Here is a 13,574-nt window from a genome sequence, read left to right on the forward strand (position 1 = left end):
TTGATTTGTTGAGGGTATTAGTTTCTCTTTTATTCGAGAGTTTGATTTAATTGTGAATTAACTAGGGTAACAGTTGCGATGGAGCAGGAACCATTGTGCAGAAGGAGAGATAGAAAAGTTTGTGGCTGAGTAGTGGAGCCAGTGAGCAGCATTAAGGAAAATTAAGAGATGAGGGACCGGAAACCACACCGGTTGGTCCATTTTCACTAATGCAATATGTATGATCTTTCGTTCCATATAGCAGCTTCAAAAGCTTGATTAGCTCTAAGAAGACCGAAATCACATACTAACCGAAGTTTCATCAGCTCTATTACAAATGAAATTTACTCCAACAAAAATATTGATCACATGTGATATCAGTGGCTGCACCTGAGCACCTCCAACTTGATTTACCTTGCTGACAACAATGAGAATCAAAATAATGAGCTAAACCAAGAAAAACATTGATCACAGGTATTTTAACTAAATTTCACTATGCATAATAAGCAAAATATGTATAAGCAAAAAAAACTCGTACCAAAGTGGAAAATAATTAGCGAATAACCCCTATAGTTACAACTTACAAACAATCATAGCATAAGGATTATGTTAATTATGATATAACCAGAGATAGAAACCGTTCTTAGGCAACTGGCTCTAGTAATTCCAACCAAATTGGATCACCAACAATTAGACGATTGAATTACCATAATTGGTGGATATTAAAAAGCAGTTGACATGTCAAGAGAAATCAGAAAATATACAGTTTAATGACTACTGTTGAGCACCTTAAAGAATTGAAGAAAATGTTTTATCATATGACCATGCTGAATGAAGGTAATATATAACATCATAGAACCACTGCAACCTTCTCCAATGGAAAATACTGATGGTTCTACCCTGCATAAACGGCAGGTTTTTGAAATAATAAAATTACACCCCTGTCTTCTTGTAGAACCTATGACAACTACTATGCACAAAAATTACATTCAATGTGATGGACCCTCCATCGCCACACAATTCACTAACATTGACAACTATCTACAAACCCAATGCTGGACAAGACTACAAAGAATCATATTTTGATTCGGACACCATTTTCTTTTTACACAAGTTTATTACTACATGGCTGCCAGAAACCCATTCCAACACCCATTGATCCAATACTGCCGCCACTCTTCCTGAGTACGGGTAGTATTAGGTATAAATACACTAGTGTGAACATGTTCCAATTTCCTTTGCCATCGAAGCGACTCGAACACAGCTTGGTGAGCATGACTATATATGACCTGCACCATAGCAAATTTGTTAAGAGCTCCAATGCCAATGTTTTCCATTTCATACTAACACAGAACAATCCATTTAGGGATACAACTTCCTGTATTTGGTAAGCAAAAATTAAACCTTTATGATGTTAATCGTGCTAATCGAAAGCAATAGAAGGATGCTGAAATGAAGTGTAGCAGTATATAACAGAAGGCTAAATACTACTGCAAGACCCTGTGTCATTTAAGATACAAAAAGAGTAAATTGCACATCAATAAACTTGTGTCTAAATAGCTTTTGATAAAATCCACTTAGACATTTTCCAATTGCTAAGTGCATGACAGGTTTGGAGTTGGGAAAGTCCAAAACCATATTTCAGAGCCAACTTTGCAATATTATAATTCAGAGCACCAGCGAAACAGAAAGGACGAGCAACAATCCTTACAGCTGTTTTTAAGTAAAAACAAAAAAAATATAATTTTAGTACCAGCTTGAGGGGACATAAAAATATAATCTAAGTGGTCATAATTGTTTGACAGGATAACCTGCAACAATGGTATAAATACCATTGAATTCATCGCTGCATTCTTTTCAGTTTTACTTCACGTCAAAACTCCAATATTGACCATGGCCTCCCTCCCTTCTCTCCCTGCATCTTCTTCTTTTATTTTTCTTTGATTACCATGACCATAGCCAATCACATTGATGTAGACACAGAATGCACTCCATTTTCGTGTCATAATTATTTTAAATACAATCCAACGTATCATTTTTTACCAAAAAGATACGTTAGATTGTATTCAAATAATTATGACACTGCATTATGTGTCTACATCAATATGTCATAGTTATCCGGTTGACCATTGTGCCAAAAAGGATACGTTAGATTGTATTTAAAATAATTATGACACGAAAATGGTGTGCATTTTGTGTTTACATCAATATGATTGGCTATGGTCATGGTAATCAAAGAAAATAAAGGAAAAATGATGCAAGGGGAGGAGGGAGGGAGGCCATGGTCAAGGTCAATATTGGAAGCTTGGTGTGAAGTAAAAACTGAAAAGAATGCAGAAAGCGATGAATTCTATTCATTCTTCAATGGTATTTATATCATTGTTACAGGTTATTCGGTCAAGCAATTATGATCACCGAGATTCTATTTTTATGCCTCCTCAAGCTGGCACCACTAAAATTATATTTTTCCTGTTTTTACTTAAAAACAGCGGTAAGGATTGGTGCTCGTCGTTGGTGCTCAGCCAACTTTGCAATTAAGTACGGCTGGAAATGAGCCTAGGTTAGTTCATGAAATTTTTACTCAGTTCATGAGTCACTCAACCTTTCAAGCTGCTACTCAGCTCAAAGTTTGGCTTAATTGTGTTTTGTTTTTACTTTTTGGTGCATCGAATACAAACTGAAAAAACAAAAGCAGGAAAACAGACTTATAAACATATAAGTAGCCAAATATATTTCAATGGCTCATAAGCTCTGCTTCCTGAGCCAAAAAAAAAACTTACAATATGCTCATGTTCAGCTTTAATCATTTCTAACATCTGTCATTAAGGCAATGTAAGCAAAGCAACAAACCTCTAGAATGCAGAATAATTAACTTGCAAGGCTAGATTGGAAGCCTGCCACTCAAGTAGAGTTCCACTGCTCTTAGACCTGCTGCAAACTATGGATATCTGCAACAGAGTAGTTTCAAAACATAAATTCATGCTGGACATAAAAGACAAGGAGATTAAGATGCTGGTGAAGAGCCCAAACCTTATTCGTCCCCTCACCCGGCTGTTTGGTCATGACCACCACCTTGCATAAATTGAGAAGGAGCAGGAACAATAAATTGGGGTTGGCCTGGAACTGGTGAAGCTATTCCTGAAAGAGCCAACACACTTGTAAAAGATGTGGTATGGGTATTTTAACGCCTCATTCTATATATACATTTTATAACAATTCTCCATATGAAACAAGTATAACTTATTCTTTACAGGTTTGTTGCTAGCCATCCACCACAACTACAACTTACCCTTTTTTTTCTTTTTCTTTTTTTTTACTGTCAAAAAAAAAACTTACCCTTTTTCATCAAAAACTTCCACATTCAATTAAAAAGTACTATACTCCTAATCTTGTACATAATTCTAGGTTTGACAGCTCTAATTGCATACATATGCATTTGATAAATCTATTAATCTCGTTGCAGGAGTCTATGCAGTCTTGACATGTCAATGCTTGTTAAGACTTAAATGATTACTTGCTGAAGTGTTTTCTAAGGGATGTCATTTCCAATACATATGGGCATTTGTTTCTCAAAGAATGCCCACCGAAGATGGATGTTGATACTACATCAAATATGAATTAGCAGTCTTTCAATGACAGGAAAAGTAAGGCAGCATGAATTAAAATTGAGACATTTTAAAAGTAAAATGCATGTTCCGAAGGCAACAAAAAGGCAGAGCTTAAGTCAAAAATAGTGATTCTTCAGAGCAGATAACTATACCACTAGGATATGATGCTTGAATGGCAGGCATAGGTGAAGTTGTTATGGAATTAACACTGGATCCGCCGTACGGCACAATCTGATGAGCTGGTACAGTATAACCTGGCATTGCTGTATAACCGTGACCACTAGGAATAGTCTGACCCAATTGTCCATAAGGATAAACAGTAGTGTTCACTGCCCCAGGCACTCCATATATCTGAAGGTACTGCTGACCCACATATGGGTTGTACACATTCTATTAGACAAGATAGCAGAAGGTTAAAATGTCAGCAATACACACAAAAATATAACATTCTTCTTAAGCCAATTTTAAAAGAAAAAACAATCGACCTGTGGGTAGATGTATTCAGGTCCATACGTCGTATACCTGCAAAGATAAAACAACCACATAATGTTGAAAAGATCACCTCTATAGCATGATTCTGGTGTAATACATCCTGATGCACAATGCAAATGTAGTTAGGAACATGTCACACGCATGGAGATAAATAAGTTTATGAAATCTAATTGAAATAGGTTCTCCTGATATAATGGACAAGTAATGACCAAATCCCTCACTCTCGAGATTTTTCCCTCCTAACTAACCACTACCACGAGGATACTGTGTTGGGATTGGTTTGTGTAGATTGCCACAGTTGTGTAGATTGCCACAGAAAGAAATAATGAGGATTAAACAGGCCCTTGCATGGATATGCGTCTACTTGACCTTAATGGTCATCAGATCACCATTATTTAACAGTCACAAAAAAATATGAGTTGATGATGAGTGTAGTAATAGCAATACTACAGATATTAAAGTAGGAAGTATTAACACTTACAATTATCAAGAAAAGACGAGAGAATATTTATGAGCATTGAAATTACATCTTCTAAGTTTGCAGTGATGTGCAACGTCAGCCCACTTACCCATAAGGAGGATATACCAATCCTTGTTGATAGCCGTAGGAAAGTGGCTGCTGCTGGTAGCCAAAACCTCCAACATAAGAACCACGTGCTGGTTGCAAACTTCCAACATAATGGGAGGCTGGTCTTATCCGACCTACAAAAGGACAACAGAAGCAATCAAAAGATGAAAGTAGGTAAGAACTGTAACATAAAATGCTTACGCTACAGCAGACTTCTAAACATGTCAAGAACAGAAAAATATTAGCTTGAGTTAAACAAAATTGTTGAAGCAAAACCAAAAGACTGTTTAAAAGACAGATTCCATTTCACGTGACAGGACAGGAACATAAGTTAATAATTAATTGCGGTCCATAAATTACCCAGGCCTTTCATTTTATACAAGAACAGTAATGGTTAGGAGATATTATCCATGGTTTCAGACACCCAAAATCAACACAATGAGAAAGGAAGAGAATAAAGTTATGTCATAGATGTGACCTGTGTTGTGATAACAGACAAATGAAATGTATGGAAGGTAGATATGGTTGGAGTAATTAATACAAGAATAAGTTTGTTTTTTTCAGATGAACGCAGCAGGTTAGAAAAGTAAACTTAACAGTGCAGGAGATATACAATGAATAATAGAGAAATGGATAACAGAGGCATGCCAGTGCGGGATTCCATTCCAATAATAATGAATAACAATAAGAACCACAAACGACAATAATGCTGAAGTGACATAATTAAATGATATAAAAATCAGTCAATGTAAAAACCCGAGTTCACAATTAAATTTTAGCATGCCCCTCATAACATGTATCAATCATAGTGTCTGAATCAATCAATTCAATTCTCCCCTAAAACCAGAGTCTGGAAGCACGGAAATCCACACTTGATTAACTTCTCTTTTCTCATTATAATTCAAGCATTTCAGCTACTAGTACTCTCACAAATTTCTCTCTAAAATTGATTTTAACTTTAGAACTAATTGTAAGAATTTTCAAACAAGCAATTAGGCATAGTTAAGAAATTCAATAATACCATACCATAGGGAAGAGGTGGGCGTGGTCGACCAAGTGAAGCCAAGTTACAATTAGCCCTTCTACCATCAATGACAGGAGCTGGATCAGCACAGGCTCTCCTTGCAGCCTCGGGATCCCGGAAAGTCACCTATACCCTCCAATTCCATGCAGATGAGATACAAACCCAGTCATTCTACATGCAGAATAAAGGAGAAAAATGGAATAACAAAAATACTCACAAAACCATAGCCTTTGGATCGCCCAGTGTTCTTATCAGTGATCACAACCGCCTCAAGAATCTCCCCGAATTGCTCAAAGTAACGACGCATGGTTTCACTCTGAGTCTCCCAAGCCAATCCACCAACGAAGACCTTGGTGAAAGTGGTGTCACCGAACGGAGAATTCACCATTTGAAACCCCGAACTCGATCCTGAACTCGAACCCTGAATCGCCTGGTACGCCATTAATCAACAATCAATCAATCAATCACCACTCTCCCCCTCACCCCAATTACAATGAATACAGAAATCAATCGTACTGAATTCAGATCATAAGCAGAGGAACAAGTATCCACATGAAGTGGAGAGAGAGAGAGAGAGGGTGACGGAGGAGGAAACCTAACGAAATGAAAGTGAAAAGTGAAAACCCTAGAATTGAGAAAGGTGGGTGGTGGGAAAAGGAATAGGATGGTGTGATGATGGTGGTAAGAGTAAAAAGAATCTTAAGTAGTAGTAGTAGTATATACAGTGGAAGAAGAAGAAGAGGGTGTGTTTTTGGTTTTGGGATCAATGAATGATGATGGTTGTTGGTGATGGTGATGATGATGATGATGTAGGGGGAGGAGAGTGGGAGTGATTCATGTTGTGATTGATTTAGGATTTTGGATTTGAAGGAGAAGAAGCAGGAATGAATTGAAACGACAGCGAAGAGGAGGAGTAACTGACGGCGAGAGAGAGAGAGAAAATGGGGGAAATTGAGGAAAAAGAAAAGGCAGGGCCAGGCCAGAGTCACTGACTCGTGTTTTCTTCGAGACTTCGCATTTCCCAACCCAACCGGACAGCCTGAGATGGTGCTCATATGGGACCCACCCACGTCCTCCTCCTTCTTTTCTGTTTTCCTTTAAATTGTTTTTTTGAATAATATTTCATGAATATAATTTTTGAATAAATATACCTGTAAAGGATATTATCACTGATTTTTTTAATAGATAAGATTTTCCACAACTGTGTTGGAAGTCTGTTTGGAAAATGGTATGTTGAAATCCCAAATAAGCTTACATCCAATTGTAATGATTCACAAACATAAATAAATAGTGCAAATCACTCTTTAACACCTCATTTTTATAATAATTTTTTATCGTCATTCACTTTATACCGGTTCAGAATTGTCATTGTTCAAGAGTGAGTTTTATTGTTTCAATGTCCATCAATATCTTTTGTACATCCATAATAAAGGATGAACACTAAATGGAGAAATAAGATATATGCTCATATAGATGAATGGTGAGAGTAGTCCATTTCGCTTGGGTTTCACAAACATAATTTTGTTATCCTCTTAGAGCTCCTTCCATTTGTGTGGGGGAAGAGGGATTTCTTCATCCACTTGGAAGGCTCTTAGTCTTCTCCTACTTTCTTAGGTTTTCCCCTTGCATTAGGTGGTACTATTATACAAATAAATTAGTTTTTTTGCTATCTCCTTTCTTTTGGCCACCGCCGCTACCCGGCCTTCATTTGTTGCTGACCTCCACCGTCACCTCTCCTCAAGATGTTTCACAACAATTCGCCTTCGTAGGCTCCGCAACCATCGTCCTTGGCACCGTGAATCCTCACCCTCCATGCGCCACCTTGAAAGTTGGCGCCATCCCCCACCCACTGGCTCAGGCTATCGCTCCTACGTAAGTCACCTCTCTCGTCCTTAGTCAATGTCGCCACCATCTTTGTCGCTTCCATCTTCAATGTGGATGCATCCACCTCCCTTCTCAACTCAAATTGAGGTATGTTTTGGAATCCTCATAAGCCGATCCACAAGACAATCATGTTCGAGCTAAGCATATCCACATTATGGTGGATCTGACTCCCACTTGAACCAACTACTCAATGGTACATTAATTTTTTTCAATGTATCTTCTACAGTGGGTAATCGTTCGAGTCGAGTATATTCACATTATAATGGGTCTGACTCTCACATTAGGGATCTTATTCATCTGTAAGATTCAAACTCGAGACTTTGTCTTAAAAGAAATTAAATATGTACCACTTGAACAAACAACATGTTGGTATGTATAACTTTTCTAAATTGACATGTACATAAAATTTCTATCTTTTTGGGGCTTTGTTGTTTCTTTGGGTAGTTTTTTAGGCTTTTAAGGCTTTGAGGTTGGTTTTTCTATGGTTGTGTTAGTTTTTTGGTCTCTTTGAGGAGGATTGTGTATCTGCATATTTCCCCATCTTCTATTGAATATATTTCATCTTTCTAAAAAAAAAATCTATCTTATTTTTATTCTATAGTCGAGGGAAATTACGTGGAAATAGTTGTTTGTCTCATTTTTTCAAACTCAAAAAGAAAAAAGAAAACAAAAAAAAGATATAGGGCCGTCTTTTGTTGTCAACTTAGTGAATTAGTGAACTTACCCTCATTATTTTGTCAACAGACTAACAAAGGAATGCAAAAGCTCACGCGGTTGGGACACGAATTGATGGGATATGCTGCATCCCAGAATAACTTCCGTGACTTGTGAGCAACGTTTATATTTGGTCATCACCATTGGATTTTTTAATTCATACCTTTATTATTATCTGGGGAGAGGGTTATGTAAAACTGTGGTATCTAAGTTTTTTAATATTAAAGCAGTCCTCATCTTTAAATTAAAATTTTAGAGTAGTTGATATAATCCAAATTCTAACGGTGATTTGAGAACTGAGAGCCTCGTCGATGTCATATCTACATAAAGAAAAATCGATGAGTAAATTACTCAAAAAAAAAAAGAGCAATGTAGATCCTAATCAAGTTAACAACAATGAGAAATTGAGAACGACTAGACAATGATTACGGGTAGTAATATAGGTAGGGGCCTCCATTTTCTATTTTTTGGGTTGAATGGGGGGTATACAACTCACTTGGCCCGCTTCATTTTGATTTTTGACTCATTAAAAGATGGGTTTTTTTTATTTATAAAAAACGAATTTATATTAAGTAATAACAACACCTAATACATCCGCATGAAGGAAGACAACTAACTCCGGGGAAGCATCCTCCACCCAAGTAACACAAGGATAATCATACGCTAATTTTGCAACAAAATCAGCCGCTTGATTTCTAATTCTTCTAACAAAAGCTAAAGAAAAACTCTCAAAGTACAGAACTAAAAGCTTACAATGACGTAAAATAAACGCAAAATAAGAAATATCCTGACCCAAATTGTGTCAAGCCTAAACCAAAACTTGGCAATCAGATTCAAAAATGACTCTCTTGAGCCCAAGATCAATAGCCTTCTGAATTGCTCACCTAAAGCAAATGATTTCTACCATGAGAGGTGAGGGAGCACGCGACACAGGTCCACAACCCACAGCTAACAGAGACCTCTCTTCAGCCCTTACCACGAACCCAAAACCAGCACCACGAACACCACCAAAAGTTGCATCAAAGTTAAGCTTTATCAACCCCACACCCGGCGGAATCCAACAACTGTCCCCTGGAGAAGACGATCTCGGAGCTGGGCCAGTGAACCGCACCAACCCAGATGGAACTAACAACTGCTGACAGCGCTGCAGCATCCATGGAATCTCAACTCTCACCCCGTGAAAAAGCCAACGGTTCCTCCTCTCCCAAACTGTGACAAAACCCGTGAACAAAGATTGCAAAGCCTCATCATCCACCGCTGCAAAAAATCAAGGAGAGAACCTTAACAAGGGTTTGATTCTGGTCTGAACTGAGAGCATTCAATCTGAAGCTCAAAGAAGAGGCGAACCAAAAAGGAACAACGTGGCAGCACCCAAAAAAAAATGGAACAAAGTCTATTTCCCGACCTCGCAAACAGGGCATAGAGAATCAATATCCATTCCGCGAGCACAGAGGTTACCCCGAACCAGAACCGCTCCCCGGCACAAGCGCCACACCAACTCCTTCACTCGCGACAGCGCCTTGACTTTCCAAAGTCTGTTCCAGAAGGTTGCTGGAGCTAACATGCTACCTGAGGATGAACCAGCACACAAAGCAGCTTGCTCCCGGATAAAATCATAGCCTGACTTAGCAATATAATTTCCATTGAGAGTACCTGGCCAAAAAACATCATCTTCACAGTAGATAGAGCCGCACGGTGCAATTTGTTTATTTCTTTTAAAAAATTAAGGAAGTAAATATAAAAGACTTTGTCATTTTATTCTTTTTTTTTCAAAGTGGTATGTGAATAAAGGAAATCTTGAGCCTCCTTAATGCTAGACCTAGAAAAAATAATGCTATCATATGCAAAAATGAGGTGATAAGTAATAGTTGCATTACGTGAAATATATATACTATGAGGATATGAGTCCATAGAGACATTATAATAATGTGAGATAATACATCCTTACATAAAATATTTAGATAAATCGAGAGAGGGAAACTGATAGCATAATGAGAGACACTCATTTTTCAAAGAAAGCCTATCTGCCAAATGAGCTATCCAGAAATGACCACTCAACAAGATCATAGGCCTAGACATATGAAACTTTAAGGCCATGGTACGCTTCCCACTTTTAATATATTTTTCATATGGTGGAAACATTTGAACGCAAGCAATGAAAGCAATATTAGTAATCAATCTATCGTGGAACAAAAGAACTTTGATATTCCCTAATAATATCAGGAAAACTTCAACCGATTAACAATAATCTGGTTTTGATTTCTGGGGAAAGGGGGGAGGATATTCGGGAGGTAATAGAAAGTGGTGATGAATGGTTGAAAAATATTTTTAACCAGTTGAGACCATGGAGCCCGGAAATAACCCAAAGCCAACGGATCGTTTAGGTCCAGTGTTCGGGTTTGCCTTTGCACCTGTGGAAGGAAAGTGTCTACAAGCTGCTGGTATCTCCGGTCGGGACTCTCTTGGGTTTAGATGCTGCAACTGTATCCAAGGACAGGTTAGAGTATGCGAGGATTAAGATCCGGACTCCATATTTTGATGATATAAGTGAAATGAGGGTGCTAGACGTAAATGGAGTCGACCACATAGTGAGGATGTTGGAGGAAGGACCAGCTAGACCCTGTGCATGTCAAGGACATTGGAACGAAACGGAGGATGATTCGTCTCTCTCTTGGTCAAGGGATGAAGATGTGTCTGACTCTATTGATGGTTCCTTGGACAGGGATAGAGCTTTTCGCGACGCAGCCGATGCACCGAAGATAGATGGGGAGAATGACAACCAGGAAGTTGAGAAGCCTGAAGCTCCGGCCGCCGCAATAAATGGGGTTCCTGAAAATTGGAGAGAGGGTAATGATGATGCATCGGGGACAGGCATCGAGAAAACAAATGATGGCGACGTAGAGGGGGTTGGTTCCGAGAACATAAATGATGGATACAATGATGGGGATGTTGGGAACAATACTGGTCAAGAGTTGCCGGTGATCCAAACGAGGAAGGACAACTTGATAGGGGCAATGTTGGAATTTCAAGACGACCAATCTTCGGAAAGGACATTTGGCTTTGCAAATGAGAACCGGGAGGTGGAACCCAATCTGGGCCCAATTGGTCCGGGCTTTGCACAATTAGCTGAAACACTAGCCCAAAAGGAGAATGCGAATCATGGGCCTGTTACTCAATTCAACAGGAGCCCCACGAACCCAGTTTCAGATGAGGGATCCAGAACCAATGCAGCTACAGGAAGAATTAGAGGGGAAAATAATACCCATTCTGTAAGGAGAAACACACAGGAAGAGACATCAGACTCTGAGGCAACCATAAGCATGCTGATACCGCTTGGGGGAAAGGGGGTGAAGAAACCAACTTTTCTGTTATTCAGAGACCAGGGACAATTGGAAGGAGGATCTAACAAGCATAGAGGTCATTCGGGGTTGAACTCGGTGACGATAAGGAAAAAGGTAAGACAGTTTATTGGCTCTCTCAATGACTCGCTCTCAGATGTAGGAATGTCATAAAGCATCAGCAAAGGATGGTCAGAGAATATCGAGAGGGAAGCTAGGGAAATATGGAAGATTGGCAGATCTATCGGCGCCTCAGCTCAGGGGAACGAGGAGGAAGTAATTAGAAAACTAGTGGAGTTGGGGAAGCGGGATTGTGGAATCGATGATGAAGATATTAGTCAGCATTCGAAGAACCAGGGTGCGGGGGGTGATGTCCCTTGTCCATGATCATATTAAGTTATAACGTTCGTGGTCTCGGCAGCAGGATCAAGATCCGGAGCCTAAGAGACTTAATTAAAAAGAACAAGGTGGGAATGGTGATGATTCAGGAAACAAAGCTAGAATCCATTAACCAAGGTCTATGTAACACCATTTGGGGTAGTGAGGAGAACGATTGGGTGTTTAGCCCAGCAATTCGAAGGGCTGGAGGCTTACTATGTACTTGGAGAAAGGATACATTTGCTTGCCAAGGATCTGTATTGAATGAAAGATTCATTGCGTTGACAGGGACCTATGGACGGGAAAGGGTTCAGTGTAGGGTGGTAAATGTGTATGCCCCCTGTGATGCCCATGAGAAGAGGGTTCTGTGGCGAGCATTGGAGGATTGGAGAGAGGGACTGGGATCACAGTTTTGGTGTGTGGCAGGGGACTTCAACGCTGTAAGGAGGAATGAAGAACGAAGGGGGATCAATACGGGGTCCGACCAGGGTAGAAGGGAGATGCATGACTTCAATGAATTTATCTCAAATATGGAGGCGGTGGAAGTTCCTTCAGCTGGCAGAAAATACACGTGGTATCGCCCTAACGACAGAGCAATGAGTAAACTGGATAGGTTTATTGTGTCCCAGGAATGGCAATCCCAGTGGCCTACTGGCACCCAATTTATCTTGGACAGAGACCTCTCGAACCATTGTCCCATAATTCTCAGATATATTGTACAAGATTGGGGCCCAAAACCTTTTCGTGTTGTCAGAGGGTGGCTGGATGACCATAGGTTCAAGAATTTTGTTCAGAGTTCCTGGTCTGCTATCAATGCTAGAGGCTGTGGGACATTCGTCTTCAAGGAAAAACTAAAGGCCTTGAAGACTAACCTGAAGGTATGGAATAACGAAGTTTATGGGGATGTATTTGTTAAAGTAGACGAGAGAGCAAAAGAACTCGCAGAGCTAGATATGTTATTAGAAGATGGCAATCTGCATGGGGAGGAGTTGAAAAAGAGGCAAAGTGCGCAAGAAGATCTGTGGAAGGCGTTACGACTTAATGAATCGTTGTTGTTCCATAAATCAAGAAGCAAATGGATTCGGGAAGGGGATTATAACTCGAAGTTTTTCCATGCTCAGATCAATAAGCGTAGGCGATCAAACTCTTTATCAGGACTAGCAATTGACGGTGTTTGGGAAGAAGACTCGATGGTGGTGAAGAAAGGGGTGGCAGATTTTTTTGCAGAGAGGTTTCGAGAAGATCGTTGGTTGGCTCCGAATCTTGATCGGGTCCCGTTACGGTGCATCTCAGTAGTTGAAAACGAGAGATTGATATCAGGGTTTGATATTGCTGAAGTGAAAGAGGCAGTGTGGGCTTGTGGGGTGGACAAAAGCCCTGGCCCGGATGGGTTCAGTTTCGGCTTTCTGAAAAAATTCTGGGACTTGTTGGCTCCGGACGTGATGAGGATGATGGAGGATTTTCATTGCAAAGGTGGTTGGCCTAGGGGTTGCAACCCTTCCTTTATAACTCTTGGCCCTAAAGTGGGTGATCCATTGGGACTCAACGAATATAGGCCCATATCTTTAGTGGGCTGTGCGTACAAAATA

The 13,574-nt window shown here is 39.6% G+C and overlaps 1 protein-coding gene across 1 annotated transcript; it reads right to left on the bottom strand.

The window, feature by feature from the left end:
* Window positions 1–776: 776 nt before the first annotated feature.
* Window positions 777–6,661, bottom strand: LOC130729179 (uncharacterized). Its single transcript, XM_057580831.1, has 8 exons — window positions 5,889–6,661; window positions 5,674–5,797; window positions 4,649–4,781; window positions 4,073–4,109; window positions 3,740–3,977; window positions 3,010–3,117; window positions 2,830–2,927; window positions 777–1,268 (listed from the first exon to the last, which is right to left on the bottom strand). Exons 1-6 carry the CDS (start codon window positions 6,111–6,113, stop codon window positions 3,023–3,025), a joined length of 852 nt encoding a protein of 283 aa, XP_057436814.1. The 5' UTR covers window positions 6,114–6,661; the 3' UTR covers window positions 777–1,268; window positions 2,830–2,927; window positions 3,010–3,022.
* Window positions 6,662–13,574: the final 6,913 nt, after the last annotated feature.

This window comes from Lotus japonicus, chromosome 1 (assembly GCF_012489685.1).
Source record: "Lotus japonicus ecotype B-129 chromosome 1, LjGifu_v1.2".
Taxonomy (NCBI): Eukaryota; Viridiplantae; Streptophyta; class Magnoliopsida; order Fabales; family Fabaceae; genus Lotus; species Lotus japonicus.

Bases quoted from the DNA above. Each gene is read 5' to 3' on its own strand.
- LOC130729179 (XM_057580831.1), bottom strand. From the start codon at position 6,113: ATGGCGTACCAGGCGATTCAGGGTTCGAGTTCAGGATCGAGTTCGGGG. The intron at 3,978-4,072 runs GTCGATTGTTTT...CTTGTCTAATAG, and splicing joins CTGAATACATCTACCCACAG to AATGTGTACAACCCATATGT. The intron at 3,118-3,739 runs GTATAGTTATCT...TGGCTCTTTCAG, and splicing joins TCAAGCATCATATCCTAGTG to GAATAGCTTCACCAGTTCCA.